The sequence below is a fragment of the Pelophylax lessonae genome, assembly GCF_965119305.1.
Source record: "Pelophylax lessonae genome assembly, chromosome: 2".
Classification (NCBI taxonomy): domain Eukaryota; kingdom Metazoa; phylum Chordata; class Amphibia; order Anura; family Ranidae; genus Pelophylax; species Pelophylax lessonae.
In genome coordinates, this window is record NC_138769.1 from 267,504,152 (window position 1) to 267,531,354 (window position 27,203).

At 45.1% G+C, this 27,203-nt stretch overlaps 1 protein-coding gene across 1 annotated transcript in view; it reads left to right on the forward strand.

Annotated features, from left to right (window-relative positions):
• PIK3C2B (phosphatidylinositol-4-phosphate 3-kinase catalytic subunit type 2 beta) overlaps positions 1-27,203 on the forward strand; it is an 858,553-nt gene that overhangs the window by 521,996 nt on the left and 309,354 nt on the right. The window contains exon 13 of the mRNA XM_082244643.1: positions 4,090-4,269. Coding sequence (XP_082100769.1) covers positions 4,090-4,269 — 180 coding nt within the window. The remainder of the gene's footprint in view (positions 1-4,089; positions 4,270-27,203) is intronic.

The window sequence follows — 27,203 nt, forward strand, 5'->3', positions numbered from 1 at the left end:
CATGTAGCTTGGTACGGCGCAATTTAAAAAGAAAAAAAAGGTCAGGGACTTATTTTTCTGCCTTTCTGCTTACAAGGCAGCCCACTGAAATAAATGGGCCGCCTACACGCGTTACGCAACAATGTGAACCTAGTCCACAATCCTTCACACCACAATCCTTTTTATTACATCAGTGTTCTCAGTCCCCCTGTATATCATCCCCCCTTCACATTACAGTCCTCAGCCCTTCACATTTTTGTCAGTGGCCCCCCTTTATATCACCCCCTACTTTAAATTGCAATTCTAAGCCCCTTTCATATCACCCACCCTTCACATTCCTGTTCTCGCCCCCTTTATAGTACCCCTCCTTCACATTGCAGTCCCCAGCCCCCCTTCACATTCCTGTCCTCATCCTCTTTATAGCACCCCCCTTCACATAACATTCCTCCCCCCTTTATAGCACCCCCTTCACATAATCGTCCTCCCCCCTTTATAGCACCCCCCTTCGCATAACATTCCTCCCCCCTTTATAGCACCCCCTTCACATAATCGTCCTCCCCCCTTTATAGCACCCCCCTTCGCATAACTGTCCTCACCCCCTTCATAGCACCTCTTCACATAACTTTCCTCCCCCCCTTTATAGCACCCCCCTTCACATAACTGTCCTCACCCCCTTCATAGCACCCCCTTCACATAACTGTCCCCCCCTTTATAGCACCCCCTTCACATAACTGCCCTCACCCCCTTCATAGCACCCCCCTTCACATAACTGTCCTCACCCCCTCCATAGCACCCCCCTTCACATAACTGTCCTCCCCCTTTATAGCACCCCCTTTACATAACTGTCCTCACCTCCTTCATAGCACCCCCTTCACATAACTGTCCTCCCCCCCCCCCCTTCATAGCACCCCCTTCATATAACTGTCCTCATCCCCTTCATAGCACCCCCTTCACATAACTGTCCTCCCCCATTTTATTGTGCCCCTCCTTCACACTGCAGTCCCCAGCCCCCCATTAACATTCCTGTCCTCACCCCCTTTATAGCACCCTCAGACATTCCTGTGCTCATCTCCTTTTTTTTAAAACCCCCCTTCACACTGCAGTCTCCAGCCCCCCTTCACATTCTAATCCTCACCCCCTTTGTAGAACCCCATCCCCCTTCATACCATATCACTCCTTTACTTTTCTGCCTCTTTGATATCACCCCTCTTTCCCCCTTTACATTATTAGTGCCTCTTCCCTGTCCTACCTTAAACAGGGCAGCGTGGCTGACATCGGAGGCACAGCAGCTTACATCGGAAGTGCTCAAAGGGATGCACGGAGGGCGGGACCTGCCCCAGGTAACTGATTGGTTGCTACAATACAGGGCAGATCTAGCTACCAATCAGTTAACTGTACCAGCCCCCGTCCTCCGTGAATCACTGCGCTGCTCCTCCGATGTCAGCTCTGTAAAGACAGAGCTGCAGCGGCGGCGGCAGAGGGAAAAAACAGATCCTAAATGGCGTGACCGCTGCGGGGCCGGACGGAACACTGATTGGGTCCGGACTTGGCCCGCGGGCCGCCATTTAGTGATGCCTGCTATATGCCTTGAGTTGTACCAGTGTGCCAATGCCAAACCTTTCTTCAGTTCTCATGATTCTGATGCAGACAATCGTGTTGTGTGTTTTTTTGTGATCCCATGAAGATTTACTCAAGGTTTAAGCTTCAGTTGATGATTTACTCTGTCAAGGGTTTTCCTTCCTCTAATGGTGGCTTTGGCTTGGCTTCAGTTGGGTTTAATCGTGGTAGAGACAGAGACTGTCTGCAGGACGGGTAACGTTTTCTGTAAAGTAGGTGACATAAAAGTGACATAAGTGAATTGATAAGCTTAAAGCTTATATTTGTAACTCCCCTCTAGCAGCCAATCCATCAACTCACTTGAGTTGACTGGCCGTTGCAGAGGGAAACAAACATCACGGTGAACATGGAAGTTATGCAGCAGTGCACTATTGCCGGGTTCACCCTTGATGTTTGCTACTAGTCAGGAAGTGCTCTGTTTTGTAGAGGACAGGTTATGGCACACCTGGAATTTATTGCAATGCATATTCACATAAAAGGATTTATATATAATGTTTTGTGGGAATTTATGATGACCATTTTCACAAGAATATTAGCTTGGCTGGCTGGCTTCTTCTATCTTGGCTTGCCTTTAAAGTACAACAATAGGCAAAACTTTATCCAAGATCAAAAAGTTTTGCCTTTAGTTGTACTTTAAATGGTGGTAGACCTGGCTTATATTAATATTTTCTTTTATGAAGCAGTAAACTGCACTACTACAGTTTTTTTACTAATTTTACTGTTACTTCTAGTAAAATACTAGTGTTGTTGTCTGTCTCTGCTATGCTGTTTGCATTTTCAGACCTTCCTATATGTTTGCAGTGCAAGTGCACTAAAGTATGCAGGGCTTGCAGGCCATGACAGGGTCCAGGAAAGTGTCCTTTGAAGCAAATGAAAATAAAAAGGATTCTTTTATTTGTGACTTGATTGTTTGTTTTTTTTGATAAAGTTTTGAAAACCATTGGGCGGTGGGCTGGGCATGGGCATTGGGCAGTAATCGTGATGCATCGCGGAATCGAATCATATCGAATCGCGACCCTAATAATCGTAATCGCATCGAATCGTGAGGTAAGTGAAGATGCGCAGCCCTAGTTTCTAGTGTTCACTTGAACAAGGACATTGTATTACCTTCTTTGTATCCTAAGCCCAAACATCCTGAGGAATGTACATTGCATACTCTGGATATATTTTGGGCACTCAAGGTGTATTTGGCGACTGCTGAGTCTTTTCGTGAGTCAGGTTCGCTCTCTGTACTCACGGATGGCCCTAGAACAGGGCTGCCTGTGTCTGCTGTGACTTTTTCCATATGGATCAGACAGACGGTGGTACAGGTTTATTCATTCAAGGGTCAGGTCCTACCTTTCTCTGTTTCTGCGTCTTCTACTCGGGCGCTTAGTGCTTCACTGGGCTTTTCAGTTTTTCTTTAATCTATCTCTCTAACTTGTTTGTCAGGACCTGGATCTCCTGCTGGTGGCACTGTGGTTCCCTGTACCTTGTTCCCAGTACCCTGCTGCATTGTCCCTGCTCTCCCTTGTTCCCTCTGTTTTGTTCCCCCTTCCCATCTGTTCTCTGCATCTCCAGTGTCCCCTGCCCTTTGTGCTACCAATTTTGTATATATATGTGTGTGTGTGTGTGTGTGTGTGTGTGTATGTGTGTGTGTGTGTGTGTGTGTATATATATATATATATATGCACAGTGAGGAAAAAAAGGATTTGATCCCCGCTGATTTTATACGTTTTAATGTTGTTGGTTTTTTTAACATTGAGAGACAGAATGACAGCAAAGATTATGTTATAAATTGATTTGCATTTTAATGAGTGAAATATAAGGTGCCCTTTTTTCCCTCTTAATGCCCACTCTACTAGAGCAGGGAGTATTACTTGCATACTTAGTCTTCAGGCTTCTGTTTCTCAGCTCTGCAAGCCTCTTCTGTCCTAGGTTTTACAAGTCAGTGTTCCTGCCTCTACGGATGCTAGTTCTAACAAAAAGTTCTGCTAATGTTTTTTTTTTTTTTTTTTTATACGATCATTTCCTTGTGTTTTTTTTTTCTGTTGATTTGGTTGGATGATATGCCAACCCCTCTGCTTTTGGATGCCCCTTGGTTGTTTTACTGTAAAGCTGTGTCCCTAAATGGACAATAGACAATATACGATTTTTGTACTTACTATATATTATTTTTCTTTTCATAGTTAATTGAGGGAAATGACTACTTGCCACAACTGGGTGTGAGATGGGGGGTGGTTATAGCCTCGATAGTGGCTAACCTTTTGTTTCCATGTGCCTAGTGTCTTTTTCTCCTGTGGGTGGCAGTATAACCCTTGGTTGCTTATTACCAAAAACCTGTGTTCCCTTAATGGATGCAGAGAAAAGGATTTTACTAAAATCTTATTTTTCAAGAAACTGTTTAAGTGATTGTAATTACATTTTTTTTTTGTTATACAGTTTGATAGACCTTAAATTGCTCTTTTACAGGATATTATCAAGTTACTGAAGTGTTGCTGTTTTTTTTTTTAGGATCTGTTTTCCAATCCAGATAAATCACCTACCTCGAGAGACACTTTTAACAGTTAAGCTGTATGCAGTGTCTGTTCCCCCTCCTGGAAGTTCTTCTGAATCCATCAAGCAAAAAAGGAATCCTCAGCAACATCCTCAGCCCCTAGGCTGGGTCACCACTCCCCTCTTCAACTTTAGGCAGTAAGATGTTCATACATTTCCTCTGTTATACAGTTGTTTTGTGTTGGTTAGTTGTGGACAGATATATATATATATATATATATATATATATATATATATATAAAACAGTCTAGGTTTTCTACAGAGGCCCACATTTCTTTTTGCAACGACCACAGGTGGAATCTTGAAAGCACTGTAACACTGGCCAGACAGACCTCTGATAGATCTTATAATAGTTGCATCTGTCACAGTTTGCAGTAAACCAAGGAGACCACCATTTGTGTTGCTAGTGACTGAGAAGATTTGCATTTTAAATTTTAAAATTTCCACATTTGTTTCTGCTGAAAAAAACAGAAATGACTAAAAATAACCCAGTGCTCTGCAGTTTTGCCTATTGGGCAATCATTTAGATGTTGCCTGACGTGCACTGAATAGGGGCAGATTTATAAATATGTGAATATAACATTGCCTTCCCATTTGATGCACATTTACCAGTGAATCTTTTGACACATTTATAAAATGAAAAAATTATCAGATAATTATCGTTATTTCCTTTTCCTGGTCGATATTCATAAGGCATACTATGGGTCAGCCTCTTTTTTTTCTGACCCCCTTTGGACCACTCTTAGCTAATGAAATAAAAAAAAATGTATGCTGATTAAGATAAACCTCTTCAAACAGAACACAGGTATAATTTCAGAATTACTGTATCACAAAGGAATCATGAGAAATATGAAACTAACTTTAGGTGACCATAATGTATTTAATCGCATAAGGTTTCTGCTGCATGAGTTTAAGAGGACTAAAGGTGTTTTGCTGCTGATTTTCATTTGTATTTGTCCGGTGCTTCTCGCTGAGGTGTCCAATGATAGTCAGCCAGCCTCGATGGATTCCAGTTGCCCTGATATGTTTTTCCATTGGGGCAGTGTCCTGGTGAAACGTACTGCACCTTGATTTTTGGGAAAGACGTTCAAGAGTCAATGCAGAAAATGATTTTTCAGTGACATGTACATGTGTCACATTATGGTCTATGCTGTAATAAGTTTGCCAACCAGCCAACTGTAGTTTGGTGCTCTGCAGTTAATATCCAAAAATTAATTAGCGCTAATCAATAAACATGCAAAAATACTATAGGACTGGCTGCGGTCACTAATAACGTGTTTTCATTACACCTAATTACCTATAAAACCAAAAATTGTGCTGCGCCAGAAATCGTTACCATCAGTCTTAGTACACAAATACAAACAAAAGTACATAAAAAAATGTGAAAAACGTTCATATATAATCCACATGTAAAGAAAAAGCTAATTAAGATATCATCCACCATCCGTGCAAACAAACAAATCCAAGTGCTCGGTGCTTATCCTCCACCTATGTGATCAAGCTGCTCACCTTACATTCTGATCTGACCCCTGTATCACCAGAGGGTCAGATATAGCAGTTCCCCTTATGTATTATATAAGGTCTGGTGATGTCTCAGGTTGTGTTTCCTATGGCTAACTCAACTGCACTCGATCTCGATCAGCAATGTAAAGAAAGGTATAAAAAGGAACATCTAGTGCTCTCTGTTTAAGTTGAATATTTATTAAAATAAATCATAAAGGACTCACAAAGATGGTATTTGAGCGGTGCAAGCTATTCTGGCATGTATCATGTAAAATGTAATGACCGCGATGTGACGTCAACACACAGGCTCCGCCCCTATATGTTTTAGTTTAGGTGTTGAATTCCTTGGTAGGGGTGCTCTGCAGTTGCCAAGCAAATTATCAACAACATCCTTAAATGCTTTCTAAGCAGTTTTCTCAGGCCCCCACTAACAGATCCTCGAACTGCCTGTCAACGATGATGTGTTTGATCCAGAGTCTGTAAATCTGGGCATAGACAGTTAGTCCTTCCTTGTTTAATCATCAGTACAGTCACCCTCCAGGTCATTCTGTCCCCCAGTACAGTATCAGCCCTCCAGGTCAGTCTGTCCCCCAGAACAGTCCCCTTCTGCCACCCAGTATAAATCCCCCCAGGTCAGCCTGTCCCCTAGTGCAATTTCCTCTCAAGTCATTCTGTCCCCCAGTACAATCCCCTCAGGTCAGTCTGTCTACCTGTACAATCCCCCATCCTCCCTCCTCAGATCAGTCTACCTACCTTTACAATCCTACCTCCTGTCTGTCCCCCTAGTACAGTCTGCACAATAACTTCTTTGTCTCAGAGAGATCTCAGCTGCACAATAGCATGGGAGATTTCCTTGGGAGTGGAGGAGGCAGCCCCAGCTCCCACCCACTAACTTCAGCTGCCTGGAGAGATCATTAAAAAGACAACCTAACACACAGGAAAGCTAAAGCAGCCCCCTTGCTGACCCGAACAGCACCCCTGCCTGCCAGTGCATAGAATGGGATATTGAGCTATCCCCCTGGCTGGGATCTTGAGACACAGCCTGGTATAGCTTACTAAAAGTAGAGACTGTCCAGCAAATCTGGGACTATTGGCAAGCATGTGAATGGGGCCAAGCAGCAGACAGTGACAGGTGTGGCTGAAGTGTCTCAGACTTGTCTTCTCCATGAGAGCAGTTGGGGTCAGAGTACAGAGGGACCTGCGTGCCTGCAAACATGGATTTACAACACTGATCTGTGGACCACAAAAATGCCCTGCTTTTCTTGGTATCAATTATTCCTGGAATAGTCTGTCTCAAATAACAAAAGCCTTCACCTTCCTGGTTCATATTTCACTCAGTCTGGGTTTCATGTGAAGCAGAGTCAACAAGTAGTTTGTGTGCCACGTTTTTTTGTCCTGGAACTAAATTCTTTTGGAATGGCCATTTCTTTTTAATGTAATGAGAATTTCTTGCACGGTTGTCTCATTCACGTAACAACAGTACTTGGTATATCTGATCTGCATTCCTCTAGCTAGAGGCACCATCCCGGTACCGTGGTTTAGAGCCGATGGTCGGCTTTCCATCGGTAACAACCGATGCGGCTCAGGAGCTGCTCAATCGTTACCCGGGTGAGCGGGAGGGGATGTCGCCCCGCCGCGTCCCGTGACTTTGCTCGGGGCTCCTGTCCCACCGGGAGCCCCGAGCACCCAGCCGGCACGTCCGCCAGCTGGATGGAGTCCCGATCAAAGCCGGAAACTGCTTCGATCGGGTCTCCGATGACGTAACCCGGAGGCGGCGTCCCTGACGTCACTTCCAGGTTACTGTGCTGCAAAAGGCGGCAAATTTAAAAAACGGCTGTATGCAAAAATGCAGTTTCTCTTACGTCCTCCGACAGTCGCCGCATCTACATATTCGTCACAATGGGGTATTAGACTTTGCTCCGAAGGAGTAGCTAGGCAACAGAATATGTTAACATTAAAGCTTTTAACATATCCCACCCTCAAAGGGTGGTCCCCTCAGTCAATACCCTCCTACTTCCTGCAACCATATCTCAGTTTCAATGTCTAGCTTGTCAGGAGTGGCTGGCTCTCTCTGTGCTGGGGCTTTGTGCCCCAGACTCTTTCTTCTTTTTTGATTTTTTGTTTGAGTTTTCTCTCTACCTTTGCTTAGCTGTTCTTTTTGTCAGCATTAGTTAGTTCTTCTGATGAAGAGGATCATGCGGGCTGGGTCTCGGGCTGATCCCCCTGGTCACAGGTCATGGGTCAGTGGCTTCCCAGCCTGCCATCGAGCGTTCAGCCAGGTAACACTCCTGGCACAGTGAACGACCCATCCCTGTTCGGTGCAGGAATGTTTGGTGAGGTGGCTACCTCACTGGACGCTGTGCGGTTTCTTAACCCTCATTTTGTGCGTCTTGTATGCGACTCTCCCTGCCTCATGTGCAGCGGCTTGTTCGCCTGTGCGGGTCCCCCACGCCATTGTGAGGTAAGTGTATCTATGTGGGGACCTGTCTGTCTGGGGGGGTGTCAGTCTGGGACTGTGTAACCTGCCTCTGCTCTCACTGTTTGTCTCCCTATCACTCGGCTGCATGCTGTGGGCTGCAGGGGGGGGGGGGGGAGCTGTGTGACACTATGTGTGTCAGCTTTGTCAGTGTGAGAAGCTGTGTGCTGTGGGGCATGTTTTGTGGCATGTTTGGGCACTATACAACGATCGCTGCGGCGATCTACCATGTTTTTTTATATATGGCTAAAATGTGTACATTACTGTACTGTGGAGCGGCGGTTTCGGCGCCATTTTGCCTACACTCGCTCCGGCCGCATGTTCTACATGCATGGCGGCCATTTTCTTGTAGCCTCCCATAGGCTTTAATAGAGCGCCCTGGTCGCATCACTTCCTCTTCTCCTGGGTACACCGATCGAGGCAGCAGCAGCGGCGAGGGTCTCCTCAGGTTATATCCTTCTTATCCATTGCCTGTGTCAGTTTTATTGTCCCTGTGGGGGTCTCATTGTGCTTGTGTGTGGTGCGGTGGGCTGCGCTCCCCGCGCTTGTTAAAGGGGCAGTTAACCCTTTATTATCCGGCATTTGATATTGGGGCAATGGATTCTCAGGAGGGCAAATTTCCTACCGCTTTGGTGGATAGCCAGGGGACCGCTGTTTCCCCCCCAGGGGGGGATTTAGCCACTATTGTGGCTGGCCTTGCTGCTCAGGTGCAGATGCTGGTGGCTGCTCAATCTACTAAGAGACCCAGGGTTTCTCTTTCCTCTGGTTCTAAGGGTGAAGGTGATGGGGCTGTTATGGCGGGGGTCTCCTTATCGGGGTCCCGCTCCTCCCTGGATCTAGTGGGGTCCGAGGTGGAGGCTGAAGTTGAAGGGGTTGATAATTCTCCCCCTGGCTCGCCTGAAGAGCTTGCAATCATGGATGACTTGATTGCTTCCATAAAACAAACGCTGCGTTTGCAGGATGAAGTGTGTCCCCCAGCTGCCTTGGCGGCTTATGGGACGCAGAGAAAACGCAGGACGCCGCAGGTTTTTCCCTGCAATGATGATTTTCAGCGCGCTGTTAAGGAACAATGGCGCAATCTACGCAAACCTTTTGCTGTGCCAAGTAGGTTCAAGCTGCGTTATCCTTTCTCGCCTTCCACTGATGAACGGTGGTGTGTGCCACCCCCGGTGGATCACGCAATTGCGGTTTTAAACAAATCCACTGTGATTCCTGCAGAGGATTCCCCAGTGTTCAGTGACGCCACGGATAGGAGATTGGAGTCTCTTGCCCGTCATACTTACTCTGTTACGGGTTCTATGCTTAAAGCTCTGTTTGCCTCTCTTACAAATCCACCAGGGTGTCATGTATCTGTGTGATGCGGACTTGGACTTAGTCCCGTTGGCTGCACGTGTACACAGCGTGGCGGTGTTGTCTCGCCGCCTGGTTTGCTTGAAATGTTGGTCGGTGGACCAATCTTCACGTAAGACCTTAGCCAATCTGCCTTATGATGGGTCTCGCCTTTTTGGGGAGTCCTTGGATGTGTTGATTAAGGGGATCACCGGAGGTAAGAGCACTCTCTTGCCCCATTTCCCCAAGGCTAAGGGGGCTTCTGGGAAGAAGCATGCTAATTTTCGGCCCCCTCAGGGGTCCTTTCGTGCCTTTCGGTCGCACTACAAGGGCAAACCGTTCAAAGGTCAAGGCTCTCAAAAGAAGCCCTGGTCTGGGAAACAGAAGTTCGGTCAGTCCGGATCCGCAGCCCATAACAGTGCGGCCTGAAGGGGCGCCCTCACCCAGTTTTGGGGTGGGGGGACGCTTGCTCGGTTTTCTTCAACCCTGGTTGGCCCGCGTGCGGAACAGATGGGTTCAGGAGATCGTTCGATCTGGTTACAAGATCGAGTTTCTCTCTCGGCCGGAGAGCAGATTTTTTCCCTCAAATCTTCAGCTGTCTCCGGAGCGTTTACGGGACCTGCACCTGGCGGTGCGGGACCTGAGGGCTCAGGGAGTGGTAGTTCCGGTGCCTCATCGGGACAGATTTCGGGGGTTTTATTGCAATCTGTTCACCATGCCCAGGAAGGAGGGCAAGGTTCGTCCAATTCTGGACTTGAAGGCTCTGAACCGCTCTGTGCGGGTTCGCAAGTTCCGCATGGAATCCCTGCGGTCGGTGGTGGCTGCCCTGGTTCCGGGGGAATTCATGGCCTCCCATCGATTTGAAGGATGCGTATCTTCACATCCCCATTTTCGAGGGTCACCAACGGTACCTTCGATTCGCCATTGCGGAGGATCACTACCAGTTCGTGGCGTTGCCTTTTGGTCTCGCCTCGGCTCCGCGGGTTTTCACCAAGGTGCTTGCACCGGTTCTGGCATTATTGAGAGCCCAGGGCATTTCTGTCCTGGGGTATCTGGACGACATTCTGGTTCGGTCTGCGACCAGCCAGGGTCTGGAGAAGGACCTGTCTGTCACGATGCAAACTCTGCAGGAGTTTGGTTGGACGATAAATTTTCCAAAGTCGACACTGAGTCCGTCGGTTCGTCTTCCCTACCTGGGAATGATCCTGGACTCGGTGCAGGCGAAGGTCTTCCTGCCGGAAGACAAACTCAGAACTCTTCAGGAGGAAGTCAGGTCCCTCAGGGACGTTTCGCTCTCGTCTCTGCAGACGTGCATGAGATGTCTGGGATTGATGGTCTCGGCTTTCGAGGCGATTCCCTTTGCCCAGTTTCACACGCGGGGTCTCCAAGCGGAGATCCTGTCCATGTGGGACGGGCGACCTCAATCTCTGGATCTTCAAATCTCGTTGAGTCATCGCGCCAGAAGAGACCTTCTGTGGTGGCTCCAGTCCCCGATGGTGTCCGGGGGCAAGTCGTTTCGTCCTATCTCGTGGACGGTGATCACCACGGATGCCAGCCTGTCGGGCTGGGGTGGTGTTCTGGGCGTTCTGTCCACCAAAGGGAACTTGATCGGAGGGGGGAGTCCTCCCTTCCGATCAACATTCTGGAATTGCGTGCGATAAATCTCTGTCTTCATCGCTGGACGGACCGGCTGCAGGGCTGCCCGATTCGGGTGCAGACGGACAATGCCACGGCGGTGGCCTACATCAACCACCAAGGGGGCACCAGGAGTGCCCGAGCGGCTCGAGAAGTGGCCGACATTCTGACTTGGGCCGAGGCTCATGTCCCGGCGATAACGGCGGTGCACATTCCGGGGGTGGAGAACTGGCAGGCGGACTATCTGAGTCGCCAGACCCTGGATCAGGGGGAATGGTCTCTCCACCCGGCTGTCTTCCAGATGTTGTGCGCGAAGTGGGGTCTTCCAGATGTGGACCTGTTCGCGTCTCGTCTCAACAACAAGGTGAGAAGGTTCGTGGCAAGGACGCGCGACCCTCGGGCAGACGCGTCGGACGCGTTAGTGGCCCCGTGGCATCAGTACAAGCTGATGTACGCGTTTCCACCGATTCAGTTGCTGTCCAGGTTCCTTCGCAGGTTACACTCGGAACGCAGCACGGTGATTCTTGTGGCACCGGACTGGCCTCGCCTGTCCTGGTACGCAGACCTCGTGAATCTGGCGGTCGACGCCCCGTGGCGTCTGCCTCTTCGAGACGATCTCCTGTCTCAAGGACCGATATACCATCCTGCTTTACAGTCGCTGGCTTTGACGGCCTGGCTGTTGAGACCGAGGTCCTGAAGGAGCAGGGTCTCTCCCCGGAGGTCGTTCATACCTTGATCAACGCGAGGAAGTCTTCCTCGGGGAAGGTTTACTACCGTACTTGGAAAGCCTATTTTGCCTGGTGTGAGTCCAGGGGGTTTTCACCCCGCACGTACTCGGTTTCCCGAGTGCTGTCCTTCCTTCAAACAGGTGTCGATCAGCGTTTGGCGCTGGCTACGATAAAGGGTCAGGTGTCTGCGCTGGCCGTTCTGTTTCAACGTCCCGTGGCTTCCAACTCCTTGGTTGGCACTTTTGTTCAGGGTGTGCGGCATCTGGTTCCTCCTAGGAGGGATCCTCTGCCCCCTTGGGACTTGAATCTCGTTCTATCTGTGTTACAACGTGCTCCTTTTGAACAGATCAGGGAGATCTCGTTGTCTATGTTGTCCAAAAAGGTCGCCTTTTTGGTTGCGATCACTTCAGCTCGCAGAGTGTCGGAGCTGGCAGCTTTGTCCTGCAAGTCTCCGTATCTGGTTATTCACTTGGATAAGGTGGTCTTGCGACCTAATCCTTCTTTTCTTCCGAAGCGAGTTTCGGAATTCCATCTAAATGAGGATATTGTCTTGCCTTCGCTGTGCGCGAAGCCTAAACACCCGAAAGAGGTGAGACTACATTCTTTGGATGTTCTTCGGGCGATAAGGGTTTACCTTAAATCGACTGAGTCTTTTCGAAAGACGGATTCCTTGTTTGTTCTTCCTGAGGGTCCTCGGAAGGGCATGGCGGCGTCGGCCTCTACCATCGCCAAATGGATCAGGCAGACCATTGAACAGGCATATGCTTTGCAGGGGAAGGTTCCCCCTGTGCTTGTGAAGGCGCACTCTACTAGATCTCTGAGTACGTCTTGGGCCTGTCGTCATGGGGCTTCTGTAGCCCAGGTGTGTAAGGCGGCGACCTGGTCGACCGTGCACACTTTCACAAAATTCTACAAGGTAGATGTTCAGGCATCGGCAGATGCCTACTTTGGCCGCAAGGTTCTTAGTGCGGCAGCTCCCTAGGGTCCCTTGTTGGGACCTCTGGCTGTTGGGATAGGTTTTTTATCCCCTGGTTCTTTGTTTTTCCTGGGTTGTTGCTCCTGTTGAGCAATTTTTTTTCCTGTTGCCCAGCTGGTTTCCTTCCTTTGGTAAGGTTCCTTTCTTTGATGCGGAGACTGCGTTGCCTTACGGCGCGGATGCGTTTCCCACCCCTCATGTTTGCACTGCTTTGGGACGTCCCCATTGTGACGAATATGAAGAGGCGGCGACTGTCGCAGGACGTAAGAGAAAACTGAATTTTTGTAAAATCTTACCTGTAAAATTCCTTTGTCTGAGTCCTCCGACAGTCGCCGCCCCCGCCCCTCTTTGGGGTTTGGTTGTATACTCTACTGCTATTCCACTGAAACTGAGATATGGTTGCAGGAAGTAGGAGGGTATTGACTGAGGGGACCACCCCTTGAGGGTGGGATATGTTAAAAGCTTTAATGTTAACATATTCTGTTGCCTAGCTACTCCTTCGGAGCAAAGTCTAATACCCCCAATATGAAGAGGCGGCGACTGTCGGAGGACTCAGAGAAAGGAATTTTACAGGTAAGATTTTACAAAAATTCCTTTTTTCGGCGTTTTGCATACATGGAAGTGTAGTGGAGGGGTCTAGGGTCTTTTAGACCCTCGATCCCTCCATAAAGTGTGCCTGTCACTGCAAATTGGTGTCACAAGGGATGTTTACATTGCTTGTGACAGCAATAAACGTGATCAGATTTTTATTTTTTTTTTAAAAACCTGTAATAAAGTTTAAAAAAAAAATTAAAATAAATAGGAAAAAAAATAAAAAATTTTTAGCCACCCCCGTCGCCGTTAGCTCGCGCACGAAAAAAAACGTATACGGAAGTCAAGGCGCGAATGAAATCGGTGTTCAAACCACACATGTGAGGTATCGCCGCGATCGCCAGAGAGTGAGCAATAATTTTAAAAAAAGAGCTATAATCTAACTCTAAACTGGTAACCGTTAAAAAAATTTAAAGCGTCGCCTATTGAGATCTCTATTGACCGTAATTTGTCGCCATCCCACGGGTGTGCGCAATTTTTAACCGTAACATGTTGGGTATCTATTTACTCGGCGTGACATCATCTTTCTTAATATACAAAAAAATGGGCTAACTTTACTGTTTAGCTTTTTTAAATGCAGTGAAATGTGATTTTTCAAAATTTTTCCAAAACAATGGCGTTTTAAATACCGCGTGACAAAAAATATTGCAATGACCGACATTTTATTCTCCAGAGTCTTTGCTAAAAAAATATATATAATGTTTGGGGGTTCTAAGTAGTTTTCTAGGAAAAAATACTGGTTTTAACTTGTAAACAAAAAGTGTCCGAAATAGGGCTGGGGCTTAAGTGGTTAAAGAGAAGGGTTTTCAGGGCTCGTCTAAAGATGGATAGATTAGGGGACAGTCAACCAGATTGGGGTGTAGAGTTCCAAAGAATGGCAGAAGCTCTGCAGAAATCCTGTAGGTAAGCATGGGAGATGACAAGGGAGCTAGAGAGCATTAGTTACATAGTTACATAGTTACATAGTTAGTGAGGTTGAAAAAAGACATCAGTCCATCCAGTTCAACCTATGATGTGTGTGTGTGTGTCCGCTTTTAACCGTACATTGTATACCCCTGTTTGTTGTGGTCTCTAAGGTGCCCATCTAATAGTTTTTTGAAACTATCAATGCTCCCTGCTGATACGACTGCTTGTGGAAGAGAATTCCACATCCTTACCGCTCTTACAGTGAAGAACCCCTTACGCACTTTAAGGTTAAACCGCCTTTCCTCTAGTTTTAGTGAGTGGCCACGTGTCTTATTGTATCTCCTTTCTCTGAATAGTTTGTTCCTTATGCTAGGGTCACCAGTACAGTATTTGTACATTGATATCATATCCCCCCTCAGTCGTCTCTTCTCCAGAGAGAATAAGTTCAGTGCTTGTAGTCTTTCCTGATGTCCTCCATTCCCCTAATTATTTTTGTTGCCCTTCTCTGGACTTTCTCCAGTTCCAGCACATCCTTCCTGAGGACCGGTGCCCAGAACTGGACAGCACACTCCAGATGTGGCCGGACCAGAGTCTTGTAGAGCGGGAGAATAATCTCTTTATTTCTGGAGTGAATCCCCTTTTTTCTGTTGGCTTTGCTTGCAGCGGCTTGGAATTGCATGCCACTGCCAAGCTTGTTGTCTACCAGTACCCCCAAGTCCTTTTCCATCCTAGACTCACCCAGAGGTTCCCCCCCCCTAGTGAGTAGCTTGCTTTCTGGTTTCTGGCCCCCAAGTGCATTAATTTACTTTTTTCAACATTAAATCTCATCTGCCATGTAGTTGCCCACCCCGTTATTTTGTTCAGGTCCGCTTGTAAGGTTTCCACATCCTGCATAGAAGATATTGGCATGCTTAGTTTAGTATCGTCTGCAAATACTGAGATTGTACTAGATATGCCCTCCTCTAGATCATTTATAAATAAATTAAACAGGATTGGTCCCAGGACAGAACCCTGGGGTACCCCACTTTCCACCCCCGCCCAATCCGAGTACTCCGCATTAATCACCACCCTCTGTACTCTCCCCTGGAGCCAGTTCTCTATCCAGGTACTCACCTTATGGTCCATACCTACCTTCCTTAGTTTGTACAGTAAGCGTTTGTGGGGAACGGTGTCAAAGGCCTTTGCAAAGTCCAGATACACCACATCCACAGGCTTTCCTTTATCTAGGTGGCAGCTCACTTCATCGTAGAAGGTTAATAGATTGGTTTGGCACGAACGATTTTTCATGAATCCATGCTGATTACTACTAATAATATCATTTTCATTACTAAAGTCTTGTATGTGGTCCCTTAACATCCCCTCCAAAATTTTGCATACTACTGAAGTTAGGCTGACCGGCCTATAGTTACCCGGGATATATCTCGGCCCCTTTTTAAATATTGGTACCACGTTGGCTTTTTTCCAATCAGCTGGCACCATACCCGTCTGTAAACTATCCTTAAAGATCAAGAATAATGGTCTGGCAATTACCTGGCTGAGCTCATTAAGAACCCTCGGGTGCAAGCCATCCGGTCCCGGGGATTTATTTATGTTAAGTTTCTCTAGTTTAGCTCTAAGTCTATCTTCTGTTAGCCATGGCGGCACTTCCTGGGGTGTATTATTTAGTTTGGCCTTACAAGCTGGGTTAGTGTAGCCCCCCGATTCTTTTGTGAAGACTGAAGAGAAGAAATTATTTAACACTTCCGCCCTTTCTCTGTCCTCAGTGGCCATATTTCCTTTATCATCTTTTATGGGGCCAATGTGTTCTGGCCTCTCTTTCCTACTGTTTATATACTTAAAGAACTTCTTGGGGTTCTTTTTACTCTCCTCTGCTATATGTCTCTCGTGTTCTATTTTAGCCGCCCTGATTTCATCTTTACATTTCTTATTACACTCTTTGTAATGCTTAAATGCTGCCAATGACCCCTCAGTCTTGTATTTTTTGAAGGCCTTTTCTTTAGCACTAATATGCATTTTTATGTTGGAGTTTAGCCACCCAGGGTTTAGTTCTGCTCTTTTAAATTTATTTCCCTTTGGAATGCACTGGCCAATCCCCCTGTTAAGTATGCTCTTGAAGCACTCCCATTTTTCCTCTGTGTTCTTTGTTCCCAGGGTTCTATCCCATTTGATATTTTCTAGCAGAGAGCGCATTTTAGGGAAATTGGCTCTTTTGAAATTCAGTGTCCTTATATTACCCTTGTGTTTCCTATTACTGTAATTAATACTGAAACTTATTGACCGGCCTATAGTTACCCGGGTTAATAGATTGGTTTGGCACGAACGATCTTAGGTCTTGGGAGGACTGAAGAGAGCGGCTTGCTTGATATTTTGAGATCTGGTTAGTGATGTAGCTGGGGGCAGAGTTGTGGATGGCATTGTAAACGATTGTTAGTACTTTGAATTTTATTTGTTGGGTGAGTGGAAGCCAGTGAAGGTATTGGCAGAGAGGGGTGGAGGACACTGAACGGTTGGTAAGGTGGATGAGTTTTGTTGCAGCATTCATTATGGACTGAAGGGGGGATAGTCTATGTCAAGGTAATCCAATGAGGATGGAGTTGCAGTAGTCGAGGCAAGAGATCACCAGGGCGTGAATTAGAAGCTTGGAGGTGTTGGTTAAAAAGGGGCGTATTCTATAGATGTTGCGGAGGTTAAGACGGCATGATTTGGACAGGGATTTGATGTGAGCTTGAAAGGACAGTGCAGAGTCTAGGGTTACCCCTAGCACCTTGGCATGTGTGTAAGGACTGATAGTTGTTTCATTGATCTTGACAGAGAATTCAGGGGAAGGGGCACGTGGAGGAGGAAATATTATGAGCTCGGTTTTAGATAGATTTAGTTTGAGGGATTGGTGTGACATCCAGGCTGATATTTCAGACTTAAAGATGTATTAAACCCAAACCCAAAACAAAAAATGTAATATATTGCAGCTTACCAATTTATAGATGTGGTAGTTGCATTAGTTTACCTTTTTGGGCTTATTTCTCTTTCTCCTGGTGATCTGTCCAGTGACACACCTTCTGTATTAGGTTGCCTCTACTCTGGATGCTTGAGCACAGCAGAAAGCAACATTCTTTGTCTGGGAAAGGGGGAGGGGGGGTCACTCTAAGGAATTGAAGCCTAAACTCTAGCTCACACTTCATAATCAGTTACAGCAAACACGTTCTATCTGTTTTTGGGATAAATGTTTTACAAAAACTGATTATTGTAAGCGCCTCTGTCATGGTAAATGGTTTGACTCATCCCTGTAAACTGATACATCTGGAAGAGAACTTGTTGTTTTGGAAAACAACAGACTAACTGGCTGTATCATCAGATGGAATTAGAAGAAAGAAAGCCTAAAAAACTAAAACAAATGCAGCCATCACATCTAAGAATTAGTAATCTGCAATATAATGTTTTGATTTTGTGTTTAATACTGCCAAGGGTAAACTTTGCCTTTTAGAACATGTAATACCCGTTTAAAAAAATTTTGTGCACTATGCCCTGAATGCATGCCTGGACATTCATGAGCTACGCAAGGCATCCTAAAATGCAAGTGCAAACTATTAAACCTAACATATATATATATATATAAAATACACAGTGGATATAAAAAGTCTACACACACCTGTTAAAATGGATAAATCATTTCAGAAATGTTTCCACCTTTAATGTGTCCTATAAACTGTACAACTCAGTTGAACAACAAACTGAAATATTTTAGGTTGGCGGAAGTAAAAATAAAAAACGAAAAAAATATGGTTGCATAAGTGTGCACACCCTTAAACAGGGCCAGAGCTATAGCTAGGCAAACTAGGCAGACGCCTAGGGCGCACTGCACCTAGGGGCATGCTGTTGCCTAGGGAGGGTGCATGCTGGCCTAGCTTCCTGAGACTCCGCGGCTCTGCCTTTGTGCACGGATTGATGGATCATTCATGTTGCTCGCTGGTGTCCAGTGCCACTGTGCAACTAGTGTGCAGTGTGGGCCTCACAGGTACCTGTGCATACTGTATGAGTGAGCATGACCCGGATTGGTTGATGTTCACCACCAATCCGGATCACTAATAGGATTAGGCTGCGGCATGGCTTCCACTACCAGCAGTACGCCAGGACAGGCGGCAGCTGCATCCAGCCAATGAGGTGATCCAGCCAATGAGCAGCAGTCTTGTGTGATCCCCAATATTATATATCAATGATATATAATATTGGGGATCACAGAAGACTGCTTCTTTTGTATATATTATATTTACTGGTGGTATAATATTTTTGAACTGATGGTAAGAGAAATCAATTTATTTTTGGTAGTGGCTGGGTGCTATTAGCTGGTCTTACCTAGGGCTCAAAATAGTCTAGCACTGGCCCTGCCTGCCCTTAAACTAATATCTTGTAGAAGCACCTTTTGAGTTTTACAGGACTCTTGGCGATATTTACCCATTCTTCTTTGCAAAAACACTCAAAATCTGTAAGATTGCGAGGGCATCTCCTATCCTCTTCAGATCACCCACAGATTTTCAATCTAATTCGGGTCTGGGCTCTGGCTGGGCCATTCCAAAACTTTAATCTTCTGGTGAAGCCAATCCTTTGTTGATTAGGACGTATGCTTTGGGTCGTTGTCATGCTAAACGATGAAGTTCCTCTTCATGTTCAGCTTTCTAGCAGAACTGAAGGTTTTGTGCCAATATTGACTAGTATTTAACACTGTTCATAATTCCCACTACCTTGACTAAGGCCCCTGTTCTAGTTGAAGAAAAACAGCCCTAAAGCATGATACTGTCACCACCATGCTTCCCTGTGGGTATGGTGTTTTTTTGGTGATGCGCAGTGTTTTTTGCACCAAACATATCTTTTGGAATTATGTCCAAAAAGTTCAACCTTGGTTTTATCAGACCATAGCACATTTTCCCACATGCTTTCAGATGGGACTTCAGATGTGTTTTTGTAAAATTTAGTCGGGCTTGGGTGGTTTTCTTCGTAAGAAAAGGCTTCCGTCTTGCCACTCTACCCCAAAGCCCAGACATATGAAGAATACGGGAGATTGTTGTCACATTTACCACACAGCCAGTACTTGCCAGATATTCCTGCAGCTCATTTAATCTTGCTTGTAGGCCTCTTAGTAGCCTCCCTGATAAGTTTTCTTATCGTCTTTTCATCAATTTTGGAGGGACTTCCAGTTCTTCGTAATGTCACTGTTGTGCCATATTTTCTCTACATGATGAGGACTGTCTTCACTGTGTTCCATAGTATATCTAATGCCTTGGAAACTCTTTTGTACCCTCCTCCTGACTGATAATTTTTAACAATAAGATCCCTCTGATGCTTTGGAAGCTCTCTGCGGACCATAGCTTTTGCTGCAGGATGCGGCTAAGAAAATGTCAGGTAAGACCTACTAGAACAGCTGAACTTTATTTGGGGGTTAATCAGAGGCACTTTAAATGATGGCAGGTGTATACAGACTCCTATTTAACATGATATTATTTTGAATGTGATTGCTTAATTCTGAACACCGCTACATCCCCAGTTAGAAGAGGGTGTGCACACTTTTGAAACCACATTATTTTCATTTTTTATTTTATTTCCCACCCTAAAAGATTTCAATTTGTTTTTAAATTGAGTTGTACAGTTTATAGGTCACATTAAAGGTGGAAAAAGTTCTGAAATGATTTATCTTGGTCTCATTTTTTTAAATCATTAATACCTGACATTATATCCACTGTATACTCTTGCACTGACAGACTCACGGCCAATGCAAACACAGGCACTCTTGCACTCCCTGGTACTGCAACAATCACACACATACGTATCCTGACTATTAAACACACACAGTTTTGCTAGTTTTTATTAAATATTTTGCACATTTCTCCATCTAAAATGATGCGCCTACATTTTAAATTGTGTTTTACCACTTCCGGACCACCCGCTGCAGTTTTACGTCCGTAATTTGACGTTAAATTCCAGTGTTATGGCAGCAGATAGCCGCCATAACCCCAGTATTTTCTTACAGGGTGGGCGGTCCTCTTTAACATAAAAGTGGTCCCAGCAGCGGGTTTGCTACGGGATCACTTTTATGGGCGGCGGGAGAGGTGCCTACCCCTCCCGCCGCTTCCCGGTCGTTTTCCCCACTTACCAGAGCTGTCGGTAGCAGGGAAAATAATCCGGTCTCCTTAGGTGCTGTGAAGGAAGTCAAGTGTGGGTAAGATGGCCCCCACTTGACTATGGCTTTGAAGGAATGGAGTAACGTCATACGTTGTTTCCTCCCAACGGCCTTGAAGGACCCATTTTTGTTTTTTTGCTTTTAAGTGTAGATGTGAGATCTGAGGTCTTTTTGACCCCAGATCCCTCATTAAAGAGGACCTGTCCTGCTTATTTCTATTACAAGGGGTATTTACATTCCTTGTAATAGGAATAAAAATGATCAAAAAAAATGTTTTTAAAGGGACAGTTTCGAAATAAAAGGTAATATAAATAAGCTAAAAAAAAAATTAAAGCGCCTCGTCCCGCCGAGCTCGTGCACAGAGGTGAACACAAACGCAAGTCGCGCCCACATATGTAAGCGGTGTTCAAACCACACATGTGAGATATCGCCGCGATCGTTAGAGCAATAATTCTAGTCCTGGAACTCCTCTGTAACTCTAAACTGGTAACCTGTAGAAATTTTTAAAGGGTCGCCTATGGAGATTTTCAAGTACCAGTGTTTGTCGCCATTCCACTAGTGTGCACAATTTTGAAGCATGACATGTTGGGTATTTATTTACTTGGCGTAATGTTCTCTTTCACATTATAGAAAAAAATTGGGCTAACTTTAACTTAACCACTTTAAGACCCGGAGGATTTTCCTGCTTAACGTCCAGACCACTTTTTTCAACTTGGCACTGCACGACTTTAACTGACAATTGCGCGGTCATGCAATGCTGTACCCAAACTAAATTTACGTCCTTTTTTTCCCCACAAACAGCGTTTTTTTTTGGTGGTATTTGTTCACCTCTGCGCTTTTTAATTTTTGCGATATTATTAAAAAAATAGCGTAAATTTTGCCAAAAATTGACATTTTCTACTTTGACAGTTAAAAAATGTCCAATATATTCAATTTTGGTCATATTTAGGCCAAAATGTAATTAGCTACATGTCTTTGACAAAAAAATTCTCAATGAGCGTATTTTTATTGGTTTGCGCAAAAGTTATAGCGTCTACAAATTATGGTGTAAATACTGGAATTTACGCAGCTTTAATTTCTGACTGCCTATCTCAATTCTTGAAGTGCTAAAATGGCAGGGAAGTACAAAACGCCCCCAATTACCACTTTTTGGAAAGTAGACATCCTAAGGAATGTAGTGAGGCATGTTGAGCTCATTGAATATTTAATTTTTTTGTCACTGGTGTTTGAAAAATGAAAAAAAAAAATATATATATTTTTTTTTTTTACAAAAAGTTGTCATTAAAATGATATACTGCTCACGCATGCCATGGGCATATGTGTATGTGTAATTACACAACCCCCCCCCCCCAATTACCCCATTTTGGAAAGAAGACACCCCAAACTATTTGCGGAGAGGCATGGTGAGTCCATGGAATATTTTATATTTTGCCACAAGTTTTGGGAAAATTACATTTTTTTTTAAACATTTTATTTAACACAAAGTTGTCACTAAAAGATAAATAGCTCACACATGACATGGGTATATGTGGAATGACACCCCAAAATACATTCTGCTGCTTCTCCTGAGTACAGTGATACCAGATGTGTGAGACTTTTTGGGAGCCTAGCTGTGTACGGGACCCCGAAAACCTATCACTGCCTTCAGGTTTTCTAATGATGTAAATAGTGCATTTCACCTCCTCACTACCTGTCACAGTTTCACAGGCCCTGAAATTTCAAGATGGCAAAACCCCCCCAAATGACCCCATTTTGCAAAGTAGACACTCCAAGCTATTTGCTGAGAGGCATGGTGAGTCCATGGAATATTTAAAATTTTGCCACAGGTTCCGGGAAAATTATTAGTTTTTTTTTTTTACACAAAGTTGTCACTAAATGATATATTGCTCACACATGCCATGGGTATATGTGAAATGACACCCCAAAATACATTTTTCTGCTTCTCCTGAGTATGGGGATATCCCATGTGTGAGACTTTTTGGGAGCCTAGCTGTGTACAGGACACCGAAAACCAATCCCCACCTTCAGACTTTCTAAGGGCATAAATTGTTGATTTCACTCTTTCCCCCGGACTCAGTGGGGCATTTACTAGCCGTTGGGGGAAGCCCTGGCGATTAGATCGCACGGTGCCACAAGCGCCAATTTGTAATTGAAAGAGGTGTCTAAAAAGTGGCACGCTCAAATAAAAATTGTCCACCTACAAGTGGTACCCCTTTCCAAATAAGGGTGACACCAAGTCCCAAACTACCTTACCGCTGCTCCCTATGTAGTCTGGGCAGTCGGGGGGCTCCTTTTCCTAGTAGACATGGAAACTAACTGTATAGCCTGTGGCCCTGTCACACAGCTAATACAGTTTGACCCCGTATCTGGTACGCTTGCTGGGGAGATACTGTTTGATAGCAAGGCGGCCAGTAAACTTAATAAGGGACTCGTCAACGCAGACATCTTGTTCGGAGGTAAACAAGGCTGCAAACCGCTGATTGAAGTGGTCTACGAGGGGCCGAATTTTGTGGAGCCGGTCATATTCAGGGTCTCCATGAACCAAAATATTTGTTCGTATCGAGCCCTGGACATAACAGCAGAGAACATGCGCATTTGGTGAATTGGGTCAGTGGACCAATATAACTGCAATTCACTCTTTTTTGTAATGCCCATATTGGATAGGCCCAGAAAGGTCTTAAATTCATAAACCGTTATAGGATTCCAGCCGAATTCTCTGGCAAGGGGTGAATTTGGATTGGCGGTAATAAATTGACTAGCATACAAATTACTTTGATCCACAATAGATCTGTAAAGATCTTCTGTGAAAAACAGCTCAAAAAAATTAAGGGGATTAAAAAGAGCTGTTTTCACATGAATTCCGGGTTGGGCGCTGTAAAATCAGTGGGCTTCTAATTAGGATATGCCAGCGCTTCAGGGAGGGCACTGTGGGCTCTACGGGCCTGTCTTCGAATACGCGGTGGCTGCGGGCCACTACTCGTGCTAGCCACCGCACCACCTTCAACTGCACTTATGGGACTCGCCATGTCACCAAGTGTTACTGCAGTGCTGGTTGTTCTAGGTCCAGGGTGTACTAGGCCGCTCATGCTTGCCAGATCACGAGAAGTGTGAGCGGCATTAGTACTGGCACTCTGCTGCATACGAGAAACATCCGGTTCTTGCATCTTAGCAACTCTAGAATGGGGTCGGGTACGCCTGACCTTAGCAGGGACCCATCCGTCGTCTGAGCTGTTTGTCAGGGAGCCGCTGTTCTCTAAAGGTTCGTATACTGACCCTGATTCTGCCAGTGAGGCTTCCCCATCGCTCTCATCTGACGTGGTCAGTATACTGTAGGCCTCTATATATACTGTAGGCACTACTGTACCACCGTTTGGACATTTTATCAACTAAATTTAAAGGTACAGTAGTGTGACTAACAGGTAAAAAAGCACCTGGTTGTCAAGGACTATTTGGTCGCTACAAAAAAAACTGCTAGTGATCAGGCCTGACTCTTAACGCAACGGTTTTGTGTGATTTGTGTTTTTTGGAAGTGACCGTAATCTATTGATTACTGCACTTGCCTGGGTAGGGTGGGCTGGGCGGAGGGGCTAAACGCAGGAGCTGGCAGGAATCAGTGCTGATCGTGCAAACACCGCGTTTTGGGAACACTAAACTATGGGGATGCTAGTATAGTTCTGATCAGATATTGATATGTTCAAACACTATACTAGTAATGGAGGTGTGTGTGTGTTAGTGTAATTGACTCTGACGCTAAATAACGGTGGTGTGGTGGGACCCTGACGCTAACTAGCCTAACTATCGTTACCCGTGACACTAATTCAGTGATCGGTAATCACTGTATATAGTGAACACTGGGACAGGGCAGTGAAGGGGTTAACTGGGGGAGATCAAGGTGTTAAACCTTTTTTAGGGGATAGATGGCGGGTGGCCTAAACCTATTTGGGCCTAGCGCAAGCGTGATTTAGGGTCACAAGTGACACTAATACAGTGATCAGTAAAAGATCTGTATACCGCTGTATATAGTGTACACTGTGAGGGGTTTGGGGGGTGATCAGGGGCGATCAAGGGGTTAAATGTGTAACTATGTGTGTTAGTGTCAGTGTAGTGTTGGTGGAACTCACGTTTAGCTATCTCTCCTTCTTCTCCTGGAACCGAAAGCGGTCCGGGGGGCAAAATTACATCACTTCCCCTGCCTGTGTTTACATTACACAGGCAGGGGACACAATGCCTTTGGCCAGAACCGATCACCAGATCCAAACCAAAAATCATTGGTCTGCATCTGGTGACCGGTTCTGAGCTGAATCACACCAGGATCGGCTCGCAGGGCGCACGGGAGCGCGCCCTGCGAGCCGTGAATGCGCCCAACGTAGGTCTACGTTCCTGAACCTAGCCGAGCCGCTCTGCTGCAGTAGCAGCAACATGAGCGGTCGGCAAGTGGTTAACGGACAATTGCGCGGTCGTGCGACGCTGTACCCAAATTAAATTTACTTTCTTTTTTTCCCCCACAAATAGAGCTTGCTTTTGGTGGTATTTTATCACTTGTGCGATTTTTAATTTTTGGAAAAAAAACTATTTTTTGCCGACAGTTTTGAAAAAAAATAAATATTTTTCACATTCTGATATAACATTCCCCAAAAGAAATTTACAAATCAAAATTTTTTAACATTTTAGGCCAATTTTTCTGTTACATATTTTTGGTAAAAAAAATCACAATAAGCGTATTTTGATTGGTTTGCACAAAAGTTACGTGTTTACTAACTACGGGAAAGATTTATGTCATTTTTATTGTTAATTTTTTTTTTTACTAGTAATGGCGGCGATCTGCGATATTTTTTATTTTTTTATTTTTTGCGGGACTGCAACGGACAGAACAGACCCCTAACTGACATTTTTTACACTTGTGGGGGGACCAGTGACAATTACTACAGTAATCAGTGCTATAAATATGCACTGTTACTTTAATAATGACACTGGCAGGGAAGGGGTTAACACTGTTGTGATCAAGGGGTTAAATGTATGCCTCATGCTTACTGACGTGTGTGGGGGGGGAGGGGATTGTGTGACAGACACAGATCGCAGGTTCAGCTATGCTGAATCTTGTGATCTGTCCCTGCCTATCACATAGGAGATCCTCCCGCTTTGTTTACACAAGCGGGCGGATTTCCTCACTCTTTCCCGACGATCACCGCCTCTCTTCCCCTGGCCCGACTCCCTCTGTGTCCGAATACAGAGGGAGCGAGCTGCCGAGAGGGGGCTACGTCGCTGGACCCAGGAGAGCCACTCTGTCACAGTAGGCTCAATGTGAGCTGTCGGCAAGTGGTTAACTTTAACTTTTCTTATTTTTTAATTTAAAAAAAAAGTCTTTTTTTTTTTTTTTTTTGCGCAAATACGGTGTGACATAAAGTATTGCAACAACCTCCATTTTATTCTCTAGGGTCTCTGCTAAAAAAAATGCATAATCTTTAGGGGTTCAAAGTAATTTTCTAGCAAAAAATACTGATTTTAACTTGTAAACAAGTGTCAGAAAAAGGGGCCTGGTCCTTAAGTGGTTAAAGATCTGATTTTGCAACCACTGTGGAAAATGTATACTATTAATATTTTGATCTACATAGCGCTTCTTAATTTATTAATTTCTGTAATGTAATATATTTTGCATTATTTAATAGAATTCACAGGTTACTTGAGTTCAATGGAATTAAATATTATTGCAATGTACAGCAGTAGATCCTACGCAGCTCCTCTGGGACACTCTTCAGCATAGAAAAGGATTTAAATTTGATAAAAAACTAAGTGATTTGCCAAACTAATCCTTCCAATTAAAGAGCTTCCTGTAAAAAATAAATTGATTATTTACCCTTACTTTTGACAATGCCACTAAGCTTTGATCCATTCCTAAGAAATAAAAAATAAAAAAAAAAAACCCACCACACAAGGAATCCATGATTCCTCCTGCCGACCTTCATGTCATTTATATGCCCTGGTCATTGCAGTGGCTTTTGGCAGAGTGGGTGGCAGGAGAGGTAAGTATTCACTTTAAATTTTGCGGGGATATATCCTTTAATGGCAACTTTAGCTTTGTGACAGGGTCACTTTAATAAATAGTTTTTTATTTATATGCCTAACAATATTGATACAAAGGAATGCACATTATGCTTTTTAGACAAAGAGAATTAAATTTCTCCTTCGTTCACTGACAGACACAGCTTCAATTCTTCAAACTATTGGGTATTTTTCTGTCACTCTTCAGGAGTAGGACTAGGCAGAAACCTTTTTGGTTGCGCCCCTGGGGCAGTCCCAGAGGGTATACCATCACTTCCTGCTGTAGGACTTCCAGTTTTTCTACTTAGTTCAGGAGTAAGGACCTGGCTCTCTGCAATCCTGGCATTTTTTCCTATTTAAATTACATTTTTTACTTTTTCTTTATTATTTTTGTTCCTGGGTGAACTACAATCAATTGTTCATGTGAGAACTACAATCAACAGCTGGACTGGGGACGCATTTGATATTCTAGATCCACTGTCTTCCCAGTCTGGCCTGCAAATGCGACCCAACTACTAGCTCCGCGCTAAGTTGGCCACAACATAGCCCCACTGGACAGGGGTTGACTGGCGAGTGAAACCCATCATGAGGTTGCAAAGCCCTGGTCACGTCAGCAGTCACAAACAGAGTTGCAGCGTACCTCAGGCCACAGCACCCCATTCCAAGATGGTGCAGTGGACTGCTGGGAGTGGCACCCGCCTGGTGACCATGGTATGGTGA